The sequence below is a fragment of the Crinia signifera genome, chromosome 3 (genome assembly GCF_055691185.1).
Source record: "Crinia signifera chromosome 3, ASM5569118v1, whole genome shotgun sequence".
Lineage (NCBI taxonomy): Eukaryota > Metazoa > Chordata > Amphibia > Anura > Myobatrachidae > Crinia > Crinia signifera.
In genome coordinates, this window is record NC_139219.1 from 205,528,560 (window position 1) to 205,547,213 (window position 18,654).

Consider the following 18,654-nt stretch of genomic DNA (forward strand, 5'->3'; position numbering starts at 1 on the left):
TGTTGGTATTTATCGCTTCATGATGACCACTTGACAGCTTTTTAATTGGGGTGTTACTTGCTTGGTTCGCTGTCCCATTTTCCCCGCTATGTATACATTGTACGCTTGGACGCTGTGCTTGGGTTACCAAGACAACAGTCCGTTCAGCGTCTGAGGTTGACATAGCTGCAGCCCCTGTGTTGCCGTAGGCAGCGCGTCGACGGCGTTCATTGGTTGTTCAGTGTCAGGTGCACACCACGTCACTTTGATGACGAGTGGCACGTGATGCGGACGTCCACTGACTACGACCGCCTGGTGCGCGCCGCGTCATCACGGGGAGTCTGTTTGCCCTGTCGCCTGCATGACGCGGAGGGACTTAGTTGCTAGGCAGCGTGATGCTGTTTTTCACGTGGGTGTCACGGACGCCCCGGCGCGGGAAACGTGGGACAGCGTACATTATTGAACTGGGGATATAAGGTAAGCTTGTTCACTGTATGTTTGTGCCTGATGACGATTTTATAAATAAAATCGAAACGTTGCTGACTCCTGCTATACCTCTTTATTGGATGACCGTGTGCTGCTGTTGCTGCTAATTGGGCAGCGTGAGTATTCTATATACAAGCCTCTTGCAAGGCTGACAGCGGGCACCGGACTCTTTTGCCCTTGTACTCTGGATGTGCCTTGCCCTTTGGACTATTATATATATATATAAAACAAACAATATGGTCAGGAATTGCGCTAGACACGGTCTTTCGACCAGCTGCACCTCTGGAGCGACTCTCCTGTTAGTGAGAGACAAAAGATAGAATACACGGATGGGGGGTGTCCAGAGTGCGCTCAAGTGATACCACTTAGCCACAAACTAAAAGTCCCAAATAGATGTGATCCTGGAGTCACTTTTATTCAAACGGAGTATTCGTAAACTTCAGAAATGAAACCGAAGACCTCGAATATAAAAAGCAATTCTTTATTGGAAGCCCAACGTGTTTCGTCTACACGACTTCATCAGGGGCATGGCATGGCCTAATACGGGCCAGAAATCCAGAGAACAATGGCAGTAATGGACAATTTTCCTTTACACGTACAGTCAGTTAAAATCAGAGTGGGTAGGGACGAAGAATAAAGCCAAGGATAAAAAATCCAAGGTTAGGTATCCAGAGACACTTCCTTCAAAGGTGAACAAAAGATGTATGTAGCCCAAGGCGTGAGATCCAGAAATGTGGATATAACCTACAAGCTTGGAGGTAGGGACTTCCTTTCTCACACTCAGTAAAAAAATAGTAGTAAAATCCGCAGTAGGGGAGTGTAGATGCTTACTCCACTGCAACCTGGATATATATATATATATATATATATTATTATTAATTTTATTATTATTATTATTTATATACATTTGGTCTATCTATAATACTTTAACTGACCCGGCATATACTGGGTTACCTAAGTGTCCATCTCCGTGCTTTGCTCCGCCCCTCTGGAAACCCCCTTCTGAAAAACCTGCATTTGCCCCTGGATTCTCTCCCAGCGTGGTGGGCGAGATGTAGCTGCCGGTATTGAAAATAGGGACACTAAAACAAGTAAGCTGGGATTTGCCTATATGATACTGATACAATATAGTCCTTTTGTGGTGTCAGACAGGTTTTACAAGTGTTACTAAGGGGGTGTGTCCATAAGCTCAATTTGGGTATATAGGTAATACCTAGCTGTATGGGTGTTATGCGCTTTAGGAGGCGATAGTGGGGGCCTTGAAGAAGGTCTAGAGGTGGACCGAAACATTGGCCCATGGCCCCATGTCATGCACATTGCACTTTATGAAAAAGCTAATGAAAATGGATTCAATTGAATTTGTCATCCAAATCAGAAGTCCGTGAGTGTCCTCATTTCCTCTGCAAACTAAATTGGTCTACTGGATTAATCTTGGACACCTGAGTTGGCACCCTGGCAGTTGAAATTATTGGAGGCAAGTGTGATCCAAACATGCAATATATATATATATATATATATATATATATATATATATATATATATATATATATATATATATATATGTGGGTGTGTGTAAGGAGGCCTAAATTCTGGGATTTTCCTTCAAAACTATGTTGACATTGAACTGTTGAACTGAGTTAGTTATATTATGGATAGATTGTATCATAAAAGCTAAAAGATGAATATAGCCCTCTGTTGCCTTCTCCAAGCCAGCTAGAAATATGGGGTGACATTTAATAGGATGAGAGATTCAGAAAGTGAGAGATTTGGTTTGAAATCTCCAGTTTTTTAAAGTGGCAATCATTTACACTGCAAAATCAAACAGGTTTTACAGTGTAAACGATTGCCCCTTTTAAAAAAAAAAAAAAACTAGAGATTTCTTTCCAAATCTCTCATTTTCTGAATCTCTCATCCTATTAAATTTCATCCATAGTGATTGAAGTAGAGATAAGCAACATTTGCCAAACTACTCAGTAGAACATTTGCCTCATTCCACATGTGGCAATGGAATCCTAGCAGAATATAGGCTTACCCATTCCACATGGCATGCCATCCACAACCCCACAAAGCAGAATTAGTGTCACCTCATCTCTATTTCTAAACAAAATTCTGTGAATTGTAGAATTGTGGTATCGGCAAATGCAGTGGGGACTGCCAAAACAAAAGTAGAACCCAGTGATTGTATTTGTGGAATGTCACACATCTTCCAACCCACCATGAAAATTACATTTTGGAAAAAACTCTATCACAAGTTTGTTCACTTATAAAATGAGGTAATGCATTATGGTCCCTGGGAAAGACACGTATTGTCCCTGCAATGGCCACTGCTGTAGGAAATAGTCAGGATCACTGTTATAGTAGATAATGTCTAATTTTTAGGTTTACAATGCCTATAGAATTAGCTATTAAAAGCATCTAAATACAATTTTAGCTTGCATCCCAAATGCAATTACTTAATTTTCATACCCCCTTTAATGTTTTGATAGCACACATTATTAAAGGGGTCCTAACACATTGATATACTAATACTGAAAAAGTAAATCTTTGCCACATTTTTAAAAATTGAAAGTTAAATTAAATCCAGGTTATTTATGTTGATATTCATTTCACATTTTATTCCAACAATCATTTAATTACTAGCAGAACACAAAAAGTAGTTCTCTTGGCATAAAAATCACAAAAATGAAAAGCTAGGTTGACTAAACAATACTTTGCACTATTTTATGCAGTACATTCCAGAAACCGATCATTCAGTATGGAAAACAGGAAGCCCTCAAGTAGTGTCAGATTGCAGGATAACCGGCCAAATAGTAAATAGACTTCAGTTAGAAGGCACGACCAGAGAAGAAACAAAGGTTGTTTTTTGTGGCACACAGTTTAAAACTTAAAATACACAATAAGCTATAGTCCAGATCAATGGTGTCCATTGTTTTAAGAAATTACTATGAAATACTATATAATAAAGGCATTTGTCTTATATCAATGCATATGTTTAGGATAAATACTAATTGAATCCACAAAATGGAAGTTGAAATAAAACACTACTAATATAAAGGAAAAGATCAAAAACAGATTGTTGGGTATAGAATGTAATGATACATATACATTTAAAGATTTGCAGGGGTAATTAGGAATGGCCAATCCTAGGTTGCAGTATCGTTTGTTGGATTGTTCTTTTTGGCCAATATATGTTTTTGAATAATCTAACAAATGGTGGAAATAATATTAATCTTTAATGGGATCAATCATTTTTCCACAAATGCATTGCATGGTAGGAAAAAGTCATGCACTTGCTGGTGCCATATAGGACGCTAAGAACATCACCATCATCATGTAATCTAAACTGATTCTATTTTTACAATTAAAATTGTGATTTATAGGGCATGACACTCAATCTATCAAAAAAAAAAAAAACAATGTCATCACCAGGTGCAATTACTGTCATTATAGGGCCCACAGTGCACATTAAAGTGCGTATATTTTTGCCCATATACAGTTTCAGTTTTAGATGCACTCACAAAGTGGTCCTGGATGCAAGGCTAGTAGATTTGCATGCTTTAGAATTAGAGATGTGCAGGTTCTGATTTACTCTGATTTACTCTGATTTTAAAGCAGGATCTTATTGGCTATCCCAAATCACATGACAGTTGACAGTTGATAGCCAATAAGATCCTGCTTTGAAATCAGAGTCAGAATAAATCAGAGTAAATCAGAGCCTGCACATCTCTATTTAGAATAAGAAGAGGTCACAAACCCTTATGACTGAAATGTAACTGCTGGAAGTTATATACCATTTTGTGTTTAATTTGTAACAAATGCATTTCTTAATCAGCATTCAATTAATTAAATGCTAAAATATATCTAATATAACAGAAAGTCTTTTAAAGAGATTCCCAAATGCCAGTTTGGAAGGCACCCAAACATTCCAGGTTTTAAGCCCCGTACACACTGGGGAGATATATTGCTAAGCAATATATTGCTAGCAAGATGGTCGCTGATGAAAGGGAACCTCTTCCGGCGGTGCCGCAGAGGTAATCAGCTGGTCGCAGATCGATTATAACAGGGCTGAAAACGGGATGCATGGTATGCATGTCTTTATGCATGTCCTTATATTAAGGAGTAGTGGAGGAGCAGTGAGCGGTCGGGAATTGGGTCCCTCTGTGTCAGACTGCTAGCTGGGTTCTGTCTACGAAGTTCCCACTAACACCTGTAGGATTTATGCTGCTGCTTCCTCCACTAATTTCAATGTGGGACAGAGGATCGCTGATGTCTGAGGGCAGCACGGGTAGCTACCAGTGTATTACTGGACAGGCAAAAGCATGAGGAGACCCTAATGATGCTGTAAGTGGTACCGGAAGTAACACAATGTGGTTAATCTCCATGGCAATGGGAGACTTCTTTCGCCATCAGGAGACATTTTCCTCTTCTTCCACCATTACCAATATTATTTTCAAGTACCCCCAATTGGTCTTCAGCGTACCCCCAGGGGTACACCTACCCCAAGTTGGGAACCTTTGGTCTATATGTAGAAAACATTTATGTTATTAAAACCTGAATGCTGGCAGAGGTATATTCTGAGCTAAGGAGTGGAAGGGAGCACAAGTCTGTGTATAATGTTAGCAAGTAGCTAAGCAATCACTAGCAATTTGAAAAACCAACAGCTGACATTACTCTCATCCGATATTTGCACCAGCCCCTGCCACTTGTCTATTCAGTTCATTTTTTGTCTTTTTCTAGATCAGCATGCAAATTACCTTACCACACATTGTCCTCTTACAAAATGCCTCTGACCCATCCCAAACTTCCCTTTATTGCTGTAGCTGTTATTGTAAGGCTGCATTGGCACAAACTCTATAGGTGGGCACTAGTTCTGACTTCTGAACAAATGCACAATCTGCATTCTGATAACTGTCATAGTACTTATTCAGCCGCAGCCCACATATGCTTTCAATTTATGAATGGGAGTTCTATTGTAGATGGACTGTTGCCCATAGCAACCATTCAGGTTGTATGTATTATCCTCTAGAAGGGGCTAAATAAATAAGAAGTAGAATCTGATTGGTTTCTATTGACAACATCCCATCTTCAATAGAACTCCCATCTTAGTAAAGTTGCCTGCTGAGTGAGTAGAACTTAAGGTGGCCATACATCAGAAAGATATTGTACCCAATCATACAATCTCAATTGATTGTAAGATGGATTGTATGCAGATTGTGTGCACATTGTGTGTCCAAACCACCAAGGACTGCTGGGGAATTGAAGGGAAATTGGACACAATCATGAGCGCAATCGATCTTAAGATCGATCTTTCTGATGTATGGTCAGCATTAGAGTAGAGAGAGAGATATCCAAAATATTCAAAGCTGATCCGTAAAAATTTTTTTTTTTAAATATATATTATTATTGAAGCACCAAATGCAATAGATATAGAGTAAGAAAATACAATCAAATTCCAAAATGACAAATTATGTGAAATACAATGGACATTGTCTTACAATTGAAATATATCATACAAAGTCTTATACATTTTCAAGAAACATTAGCAATATCCAGTCTTGTATTGTACTAGTAAAGTTATTTTTTAGAAATTATAATAAACCTAAGAAAAATTGTGCCCCCCCCCCCCCCCAGCCCCATCCAAGGACAGCGTGTCTATACAGAATCACTGTCTAACGTTACGGGTGGGTCCCACCTATTAGTCTCAACAGGTACCACAAAGTATTCTTGAGACCTGAATGGACCTGATCTCTCATTTCCAAGGAGAGAGTTGCAATATAAGTTTCCCACATTGAAAAAAAAATGTTTCCACCCTAATCTCTTTCTCCAAAGAAACTTCCACCCAATTCATGCGAAATAGGTTGAAAAGTTTGGATTTAAACAAGGATAGAGATGGTATTGCGGTAGAAATCCATTCTGCTTGCATAATTTTGCCTATTTCAAGAGTACAAAATGACACTTGGTGAATTCTTCCATACCACCTATCAATTATTTCAATGTCTACAAAAAATATTTTTTTTTATAGTCAACAAATGATGCAGAGTAGAATAACATACGTTATCTTTCTCATTATTCAATATTATCCAGTAGGCATGCTCTTTATTAACTGAATTTTTTACTGGTGTAATATCTTTAAACATGGTTGTTTATATTAATTAAGATGTAGATCTTATCCACATAAGTGTATAATTAATGTTTACACAATAATCCAAACAATCTTTTAGTTACACAAAGATACCAGTGTGATCTTGATTGGTTCCAGAAGAGAATTTAACCTGGCACCGTTGTATTGTTTATAGTGAACAATGCATTTTGTTTGCTTTTTTTCCTAAACTTAATAGGTTATCCAGATCCTCCCTTTTCGGAAGCAATTTATGGCAACAGTAAGATCCGTAAAGGTATATTGCACAAGCTAGCTTGGTTTTCTGGAATGTGCATGAATAGTTTTTGAAACAGCTTTAGGTAATGGCAAATATGGCTCATTTAATAACATGTCATTAATGCATATCTGCTACTAAATTGTAACTGTAGATTTGACCTATGGGAAAGCATTAAAGTACTATAACATATCTTATTATAGTATTATGTTGTAAACAAATCTACATTTTGTTTTGTAACATATTTGCATTAAAGAACGTATATTAAATGAGCTTCAATTTATGAACAAATGACAATAGCTGCTTTTTGAGTATTTTCTAAGAGGAAACATTTCTCCTTGCTTTCTTATATATTCTGTACCATTATATTCCCATTAAAAGGCTACACATGTTGCTTTTAATGAAATAAAATAGAAGTGCTGTAATGTTTTTATATATTGCATGGATACTTCCTTTGAATACTGAAACATGATCATGCTGCAAGGATTTTAGTTTCCAAAACTTTGCACTATTAAGATTGCTTGACACGGCTGTTGTAACGAATTATTACACCATGCACTGCTTGTTGGTTGAGTGACAGCTTAGCTCTAATATGTGCTTATGTTTTGAAAAACAAGTTCTACAGTTTAAGAACTGTGAAATGAAATGACTGAATAAATGAAAAGAAACTAGAAGTAAGTCCTATATTTTATTTTGCTGATTAACCAAATGAAATAGGACCAAAGATTTATTATCTTGATTTTGTTGTATTCTTTCATACAATTACTTAATTTAGTTTATTTAATTCATAGGATGTCCTTAAACATTTATGTGTTATTTTTTGGACAGATTTATCTACATTAAAACAAATATACATTATAAGACTTTTTATCTAGGGTGTAAAAGTTAAATTGTCATAGACAGAACAATGTTAATCCCCTTTCACATTGCAGTTTTAACACGGCATATTGCCGATTTTTAACTGCTTTAAAACGATACCAGCTGCAATATGAAAGCTCCACAATCAATGTACCGGTTACAAAATACCGGTATTTTGAAACGTGTTAAAAGCAGGATCCTACACGTTTCATAGATGTTTTCCCTGCAGTCTGAACAGCTCAGAAACGGTATTTGCTACAAATGATAACCACACTTGATCCCCGCCCACAAGCAGGAAAAAAACAGTTAACATGACATTGTATGGCTTTCTATGGGTGAAACGGGTTGAATCTGAAGGTACAAAAACGGTATTGAAACTGCAATATACCTTTACAACATGCAATATGAAAGGTGTTTAACTGGCTTTTGACCCGTTTTAAGACACGTTTACAAAAACGGGTTGAAAGCAGGTTTTTGCAATGTGAAACCAGCTTTAGAGTCGTGGATGGATTGTTGAAAATTGGTTAAATATAGAATCAGTTGTTGAAAAGAAAAAAGTTTCTAAGACAACATTTGATCAAATAATTGACATACAAAGAAATTATTCAAGAATGTATTAAATATAATATACAGTATAACAAAAAAATATAACAAAAAAAAAAACAATCAACAGTATTAGACCTACATTACAGAATTAAAGGAATATTCCTATAGATTTATTGCAGAAATAAATGTAAATGCATCAAGACTATATAAAATGTAATTTATAACATATAAAAACAGAAAATATATTAGAAACATAGGGCCTTATTCTAGTTCACTCTGACAACATCCTTCTTAGATGGACAAAACCATGTGCACTGTAGGGGGGCAGATGTAAAATGTGCAGAGAGAATTAGATTTGGGTGAGTTATTTTGTTTCTGTGCAGGGAAAATACTGACTGCTTTATTTTTACACTGCACTATAGATCTCACTTTGAAGTAAAACCCCACCCAAATGTAACTCTCTCTGCACTAGTAACATCTGCCCCACCTGCAGTGCACATGGTTTTGTCCCTCTAGGAAGGATTTTGTCAGAAAGAGTGAACTAGAATAAGGCCCATAATGAGGGGGTGCATTGTTACTAAGCTGAGATCACAATAATATAACCAAGCTCTCATTATCACTGAGTTTATTTCCTTGAGACACTTGAGCTCCACGTACAGCGAGAAACTCACAACTTTATGTGTACCACCATATTGCACACTGCATACATATTTTGCTTTTTGTAGTAGAAGTATGAATTCTGGTACATTTGTTATAAAGAAATGACTGATGTTGTCGTTATTGTCATCTGCAAATACAATATGAGCACTTTACTTTGAAGGCCATCTAAAATGTAATTACTAAAACTATTAGGACAGGATATGGAATTCTGTAAAAGTAATAACTGTAATTCAAAAATACTCTGTTTTGTTTTTAAATACAGTTTGCCCAATTTATATTATTTATATTTTATGTACTACTGTATTTATTTTTATTTATTTTAAATTGTTATCTAAAGCAGATCTTCACATTTTTGATCATGACTCATAAACACTTCACTACAGTATGTAGTGATCCCTACAGGATCATAACAGGGCATGGTGGAGAGAGAAAGCGGACAGCATGAGCTCGGATCTCCCAACTTTACTAATGTGGGAGGGCCCTTCCACTGACATCACTAATGTGGGCCGGCACGCCTGTCACCATCACTATTGGGGGCGTGGGCCTGGCAACTAAAGAGTTTCTGAAAAAGGAAAAAGGAAAAGAGGAAAAAATAGTCCACACTTCCACTTAGATGCTGCCAGGCACCTGGTAGTACCACCTACTACAAAGTATATGCCAGAAAAAAGAAGAAATAGGAACCCTGCACTTCCTATTGGGGTAGATGGAATAACTAAATGATGGTAGTTTCCTTTTTGTGATCTCCTTCTATGATAAACAGTTCTTGTTCCTCCAGTAGGGTTCTTCAATTTATTTCACCTCAAAAAGAAGATAGAGAAAATCTTATGGTGCAAATTTTCCTTAGATGTTCAATACACATATGTCATAAAAAGGGGGGGTGAGGGTACTCGTACCGTATACAGGTCTCTCCTTTAGGCCAAGAATTTAGGCGTAGACCGGGGGTCACTTAATAAATCAGGAATGTTTACAATGATCCAATCCTTTCCCAGTTTCCTCAGAGATACATAAGGAAAACACTCATAGCGTAATCAACCAAACACTTTATTTATATAAAAACACACAATATATATAAAAACAAACAAAGCCTGGTACCATACTGTATCTGGCCTTTCACCAAAGGCTGGTTATGGAGCATATTGGGGGGTCAGTTGTAACAACCCGGGTGGACCCCTGCATAGATTCTCCAGAAGCAGATCCTGGTGTTAGGTTTCCAGACAGGTTCCCAGGTGCCTCAAAAACACCAACGCGTTTCAACTACAAAGTCTTCCTCAGGGTGTGTGGAGGCAAACACACTGTGCCCGTTTATATACCTCAATAGGGACCTTCCACCCCACTTTCACTTCCTGGGGTGTGGGATTCCTATCTAATAATACCCTCAAAACAGTTATTAAAATCCCTCCTATTCATTAGAAATGCGGATTACACGCTATGTTTGTAATAAATTTCCAAATTCTCCTTTTTACACAGAAAAGTACAGATTTCGGGGATATCATGTACCGGAAGTGGTCGTGCGTTCCAAACCTGTGGAACGCACGGCCACTTCCGCTTATTTCCTGATAACACCAAAAAACATATGTTTTTTTTATATATACTGTGTGTTTTTATATAAATAAAGTGTTTGGTTGATTACGCTATGAGTGTTTCCCTTATGTATCTCTGAGGAAACTGGGAAAGGATTGGATCATTGGAAACATTCCTGATTTATTAAGTGACCCCCGTTCTACGCCTAAATTCTTGGCCTAAAAGGAGAGGCCTGTATACGGTATGAACAAGAACTGTTTATCATAGAAGGAGATCACAAAAAGGAAACTACCATCATTTAGTTATTCCATCTACCCCAATAGGAAGCGCAGGGTTCCTACTACAGAGTTTCTTCCTGGTCAACTTAAATAGATATTCACAGTTTATATTCACGCTGGGATGGGGACCCATGGGCAGGCAAACAGGGTGCTAAATGGGCAGGGTGCATATGGCCTTTTATAATTGGACAGGGCCCAACCCTCCTTCACTGTATGACTCCCATTCACTGTATGACCCCCATTCACTATGTACTCCACTCTGCCCCCATTCACTGTATGTCCCCCAGCCTGCCCTTGCTCCCACTTCTCTGAATGCCCATCACTGCCTCCATTCTCTGTATGTCCCCCAGCCTGACCCTCCTTCACTGCATGTCCCCCACTCTGCCCCCTCCCTTCTCTGTATGTTTCCCAGCCCCTTGTGTGAGCCAGAGGAAGGCGAGGCAAAGCAGGCACTGCAAGGACAGAAGATGCTTGGACTCCCACTGCTGCCCTCCTACGCTCTGCATGTTAAGGGAGCAAGCTTCCCCCTTGCTGCCCCCTTCCCCAAACACTGCTGTCACTGTGATTAAGGAGTAGGGTGATATACGATTGCAGCAGCAGAGACAGGACACCAAACACATCTGACTGTTGCGGCCGGCACCTCCTCACTGCAGCAGACAGCAAGGTAAAGGCGCGCTCGCCGGGGCCCAACCCTAGTGTCCTGTGCTGTGCTTTCCACATCTGATGCTCTGCCCACTTCCAGCTGGAGGCTGCGGGCCACTTGAAATGACGACACGGGCCGCAATTGGCCCCCGGGTCTGACTTTGGACATGCCTGGCCTAGAGTGAACTCTAACTTTGGTCATTAAACTTTGATTTATTGTCTCACTTAACTCATTTACATGTTTCCTTGGACACAACTATTGGTATAGACTTACTGTGTCTAACTTCCAAAATAGTATACACTTACTGTACAAAATATGTGCAAAACACACAAGAAGTACATTTTGTATAGATAATCAGCAACAATATGTTTTATTAAATGGAAAGCTAAGTATAACTAATATATCAAAATCTACAAATGGAAAGCATGAGGTTTATTAACAAATATGCAGGGGTTAAAGTGTGTGTGGGTGAATGGGATGGAACTGAGTTTCCCCACTGTAATGTTGAGGCGGAACTAGTTCAACCTGTATATTGATCTTGCATGGTAATTCTAACAGAATAGTGTTATATAGTAGTTTGGGGGAGGGGAAGTGGGATATTAGGTGAAAGAGGGAAATGAGTTCCACGAACTCTCCAGGACCACTTTGATCCCTGCAAATATCTATGTATATAGTATGCATTCACGTTCAACACTATATTTAAAAATGTTTCAACTTATGCATAAAAAATATGTTTGCATACCATGCTTTCTTTTCCCTTTGTTTCTCGTTTGTATTTAATTTTTATGGAAAAAAATAAATAAATAAAAATATTTTCTTCTATGTGAATTTCAGATCAAAATTTTACAAATAAATTGTCCATCTCTAATCAGACACCATTATGAAAAGATTGTCTTGTTCTTTTAGGCTTGACAATTAGTCACATTTATAACTTTGACAACTGACTGTAACCAACTTTCTGTTTGCTCTGCAGAATCTGTTTGTCCAACAAGAATTCCAGTGGCAGCACGAGATGAAAAAGGATTTGATATACTTTTAGGTTTAGGGATGAATAAAAAAAAATCCAAGAGAGTTGAGGGTTCCATCCCTACAATTAAAGCTTATGAAGTAACACCACAAATTGATCTCACTGAGTTCACAAGGTAATTCCATTCTACTATGTTTGTGATATCATTATTATTTGTAAAATACTCTACTTGTCTTCAACTCTGTTATTAACTGTTTTTATTCCATTTCAATTCTTGGAGGTTAATACACTAATTTTTAAAGGATGACCAGTCTGATTGTGATCCTATAACTTCATATTTGTATTTTTTTAACAGTATGGTTTGGATTTATGGTATACCCAATAAGGGATCCCAAAATATATTAGACTATATTTCAAAATTACAGTAGAATGTAACCTCATGAAGGCTTCCTATTTATTTTTTTATAAAAGTGAAGGGTTTACCATCACAATATTGTATATCTGTATAAAATAATACTTTTTTCCATTTTATGTTCATTTCAAATTCTGACAATACTGTTGTTGTTGTTTTTTTTATAGAAATGTTTTCCCAGAAGGTCTTCCTCCTTCTTATGTCTTTGTATCCACGCAGAGGTTTAAAATCAAGAAGAAATGGGATTTGTGGAGAATAGTGGCACTTGATGGCACCATACAAGCTGCTGTTTCAATAAATGGAGAAGACAAGTCACTATCATTTACGACAACCAGCCAAACAAATGACACACAAGTTACCAAATTTGCAAAATCTGCAGTTAAGGTAGCAAACAGTACATTATTAATGTACAATATAACACCTGTGTCTAGGCTTCATTATCATGAAATTGTTGCAGATTGTCTTCTATAATATGAAGGTTACCCTAGCCAGAATATATTGGATAAAATGACATTATTTGACTCATTTGCTAATATAGAAATAAAGCCAGGAACATCACAAACTATCTGGCTATGTTACTAGTAAGATAAATATTATTAATATCCCTGTAAAGATGTTTACAATGCTGTTAAGTTTTGGAGAGTCAATGTTAATCCTGACTTCACATCTATTTATAATATTAATTACAATAATGAAATTAAAATTTTGCCTACAGATTTTACTCTTAATAAAGCAGCAACAGTGAGTTCAACTATTTAAAATTGCAACATAAATGATGTGCTTGATTTGAATCCCCCCTTATTTAGAATCCCAAACAAGTAATCAGCAGAATAAATGTCAACCAAAAAGGAACCAGTTTATTTAGAAATATTAAGTCTCATCACAAAACTGCTAAAATGTGATCTGTAATGCTTCTTTTTTGTTCATGAGCTCTGTATTGCCTTTCACATGCATTGTGAAGCATATTTTAAAATTATTGATCAATGTATATTCATAATATCACCCACCCAGAAGCTCTGACAATATCATTAATGATATGGGGCGAGATGTATTAATATACATTGCCGCCCTTCGCGTAACAGCCGCCGCATATGTACTAACATATGCAGCTAGCATCGGGTTGCGGTGACGGAGACCCCCGCGATACCTGTGATGTGGTCTGCGGGGTCTCCGTCGCCTCCCGCGGCTTCCAGCGTCTAAACGGGTGTTTTACCGCATTTTCCCGTTAGTACATCCCGCCCATGGTCAGAGTTCTCGGGCAAATTATATAACGCATATGGCAAAAGCAAATGTTTGAGTGGGTGCAATAGTTTTTCAACTTTGAGCACTATTAGTAAATAACCTTCAAATAATGCTTCAAAGGACACAACATTACTATCTTTTTTATTGTTTATTGTTATTTTATTAATTACAAATCAACATCTCGTTGATTTCTAGACAGTCTTAGGTATGAATCATGGATAATATAACAAGTTTCAATCCATTAATAATAAAGTTAAGAAAATGAAGAAACGGTACTTATGTAGTATCTGGGCTGCCGATTTTGTGATTGTATGCCTTACCTTAAGGCATACAATCAGATGCGATGCGATGCGATTTTGCATAGGATTCAATGTTAAGAAGGTCCTGTTCATTTCCCCACTATCCAAGTGGGCATAGAGTTGATTTTATATAGCGTGGCGAGCGCAGCGAGCCACCGAGCCCGAAGCGTGGCGAGCGAAGCGCGCCCCGCGAGGGGACGCATATTTTTTAAAAAGTATTCTGTGTCCCCTCGCGGGGCTCGCTACGCTCGCCACGCTTCGGGCACGGTGGCTCGCTACGCTCGCCACAGGTTTATATCCAACTCCATGCCCACTTGGATAGTGGGGAAAGGAAAAGGACCCCTTTTTCCCATTGAATTCTATGTTAAAATGGACTCAGACCATTTTAACATTGAATCCTATGGAAAAATCTTGACCATCGCATCGCATACGATTTGGTCGCATGCGATGCGATGCGATCCGATTTCTAAATCGGCCGCCCAGATACTACATAAGTACCGAAGAAACTTGTTAGTCTCATACAAATCTTATTTACAAAATGATTATTGCATTCTGGCGATTGCTAACATATTTCTAGATGCTCTATGTGGATTTAGGGTTTGGAGACCTTGGCTAAAGACATATATGACAATGTTACTCCACTGACATCAACCCTCGGATACATGCACTTAAATATCTTCACTCTTTTTAACTTGTATTTAGCAGAAAGACTCCATATTGTGTCACTCTCTGGATCCATTTTTAGACATTTAAATTTTATTTGAAGGTTCTGTTTTGGATCCACTACAGTTTTCCTTATTTATATATGACTTTCCCAAAGTCTGTAGTTTAACTTCTATGTAATTTCCCTCATATGGGACACTGTATATGCCTCAAAACATGTTTTTGATCTCTGCTGAAACAGTATTCATATTTGGGATGGATAATGGACAAAAGTTCAATCTTGTAAAGTACAGTATATAGCACTTGATGAATAATGTTATTTTAAAGTCTCTAATAAAATCTCTAATAAAATCAAAAATATTAATTTTGACGAATAATGTATCGCCTTTTTCCCTAAAACAGATATTATTTAATGAAAATTGGCACCAAATACGACTTTTAGTAACAGAAGAAGATGTAACTTTGTACATAGATGGCCAAGCCATTGAAACAAGAAAACTACTTCCTGTTATAGGAATTTACATCAGTGGAAAAACTCAGATTGGAAAATACACTGGAAGAGACGAAACTGTACAGGTGAGTGTGGAACAGTGGGGAAAACTGAATTTTGAACACAGCTCATCTTAGATTAAGTAGCCACATACACTTCTACTAGAAGAAAAGGCAATGTAAGTGACTTTTTAGGAGATAATTCACCTATTTACTCAGCACATGGATATTTTTTTTTACAAAACCCCTAATATGTGCATACTTGTTTCCCGGGTTTATCAGTAGCAATGAAATCCATTCAAGTAGATATGAGGGAAAATGAACACTCACAACAGCAAATGGTGAATAAGAATTTACTTCACTTTAATCATATCAGGAAGGAAATTGGTGAGAACCTGCTACCATTAGTTCCCATTGTTCCCTGTGAGCTCTGGTTTACACTAAGGGAAGGCGAGTGGGCCTCAGTGCACAAAGTCCTCCTAATATGGTCCAAAGGTATTTGGTCCAAAAAAGTTACTTGCTTTTTTCTATATTATTATTATTATTATTATTATGATTTTATATTTATCAGGCACGGCAATGGTTCAATGCCTAACAGAATACATTAACAAATTAGCAAAATACAAAGCAAATCATCAACTTATAGTACAAGACAATGTAAAACAAGTACATGGTGTCTAAACATTGTTGCATATGGGGACAGGACACTGAAATAATCATTAGTATGTCAGAAATTGAGGCTATGAAAGCATGCAGTAATTTTCATAATAGTTTTTTAAAATAAAACCTTAAAGAGAGAAAACGAGAGAGAGTGCCATTTTTCGTTGCATTTTGGGTTTTGAGTTCTGATTACCTTCAGGTTTTGGGTTCTAATGGGTTTTGCCAAAACACCCCCTAAACATTTTGGGTTCTGATTTTTTTTTTTAAAGCATAAAAACTGCAAAAATTGCAGAATTATTTTTTTGCTCCTACGCTATTATTAACCTCAATAACATTCATTTCCACTCATTTCCAGTCTATTCTGAACACCTCACAATATTGTTTTTAGGGCAAAAGGTTGCACACGTGCCTCATCAAGGAGTGGCACTGCACCGGCAGACAGGATGGTAGTTTGAAAAACTAGGCCCCCAAAAGACCCCTATCTGGCTTGATCGTGTATACGATGTGCAGCCGAGGAGCAGTGGGCATTTCGTGCAGCACTGAGTTGTTCTGCGAGTGTGTATCTGTTTTTGTCAGTTTACGGCAGTACAGTAGATGCACCAGCAGAGAGGTATTATACATACGGCAGTAGATGCACTAGTAGACTGGTATTATTTATACGGAAGTACAGTAGATGCACCAGCAGAGAGATATTATATATACGGCAGTATATGCATCAGTAGAGATATATTATTTATATGGCAGTAGATGCACCAGCAGAGAGATATTATATATACAGCAGTAGATGCACAAGCTTAGAGATATTATATATATGACAGTATATGTACCAGCAGAGAGATATTATATATACGGCAGTAGATGCACCAGCAGAGAGATATCATATATATGGCAGTAGATGCACCAGCAGAGAGATATTATATATACGGCAGTAGATGCACCAGCAGAGAGATATAATATATATGGCTGTAGATGCACCAGCAGAGAGATATTATATATTCAGCAGTAGATGCACCAGTAGAGTCAACTGGTATTATTTATCCGGCAGTAGATGCACCAGCAGAAAGATATTATATATACGGCATAAGATGCACCAGTAGAGAGGTATTATTTATACGACAGTAGATGCACCAGCAGAGAGATATTATATATACGGCAGTAGATGAACCAGCAGAGAGATATTATATATACAGCAGTAGATGCACCAGCAGAAAGATATTATATATACAGCAGTAGATGCACAAGCTGAGAGATATTATATATATGACAGTATATGCACCAGCAGAGAGATATTATATATATGGCAGTAGATGCACCAGCAGAGAGATATTATATATATGGCAGTAGATGCACCAGTAGAGAGGTATTATTTATACAGCAGTAGATGCACCGGCAGAGAGATATTATATATACGGTAGTATATGCACCTATGAACCAGCAGAGATATTGTATATATGGCAGTAGATGCACCAGCAGAGAGATATAATATATACGGCAGTAGATGCACCAGCAGAGAGATATTATATATACAGCAGTAAATGCACCAGCAGAGAGATATTATATATATATATATATATATATATATATATATATATCAGGTTATATGGTCCGGCACTCACTTTCTCAAAGGAGTGGTGCTGCGGTGCCTTCCCCAGGATATTCAGTCCAATATGTAGCGTGGGAATGAGGGCGGCACTCTTCAGTCTTGTTTGATGCAAATAAAAAGCCTTTATTATCCGACGGCTTTTTATTTGCATCAAACAAGACTGAAGAGTGCCGCCCTCATTCCCACGCTATATATATATATATATATATATATATATATATATATATGGCAGTATATGGTATATGCACCAGCAGAGAGATATTATATATACGGCAGTAGATGCACCAGCAGAGAGATATTATATTATTATATATACGGCATCAGATGCACCAGTAGAGAGGTATTATTTATACGGCAGTATATGAACCAGCAGAGAGATATTATATATACGGCAGTAGATGAACCAGCAGAGAGATATTATATATATACGGCAGTAGATGCACCAGTAGAGAGTATATATAGTTTACTTTAGTTATATACAGCATTAAATGCACCAATAGGGAAGTATTGTATATATATATACGGCAGTGGATGCACCAGGAGACTGGTATATATGGCAGTACAGTAGAAGGACAAGCAGAGAGGTATTATTATTAATTTAATAAATATACGGCAGTAGATGCACCAGTACCCTGGTATGAATATTTATTTATATGTCAGTACAGTAGATGCACCAGCAGAGAATATGTTTTCTAGTTATATAAGGCTGTAAATGCACCAGCAGGGGGTATTATACAGCAGATGCACAAGCAGACTGGTCTACAAGTGGTTAGTAACAACAGTGCAGCACAGTCATATACTGATTGAAGTGGCCAGGTACTGTCTGGGCTGGCAGCCACTGGCAGTGCAGAGCACACACCAGAGAGCAGAGCAGACAGTGGCACTAGTAGGCACTGGCAGTCGCCGCAGCATTAAAAAAGACAGCGCCCTAACCTACCCAACCTAACAAAGCTCCGCACAGTAAGCACACTCCT

The 18,654-nt window shown here is 37.7% G+C and overlaps 1 protein-coding gene across 1 annotated transcript in view; it reads left to right on the plus strand.

Moving 5' to 3' along the window:
* The window catches only part of COL21A1 (collagen type XXI alpha 1 chain), a 237,019-nt gene that overhangs the window by 78,342 nt on the left and 140,023 nt on the right, over nt 1-18,654 (plus strand). Inside the window, exons 4-6 of the mRNA XM_083177317.1 lie at nt 12,319-12,487; nt 12,892-13,108; nt 15,331-15,504. Coding sequence (XP_083033443.1) covers nt 12,319-12,487; nt 12,892-13,108; nt 15,331-15,504 — 560 coding nt within the window. The remainder of the gene's footprint in view (nt 1-12,318; nt 12,488-12,891; nt 13,109-15,330; nt 15,505-18,654) is intronic.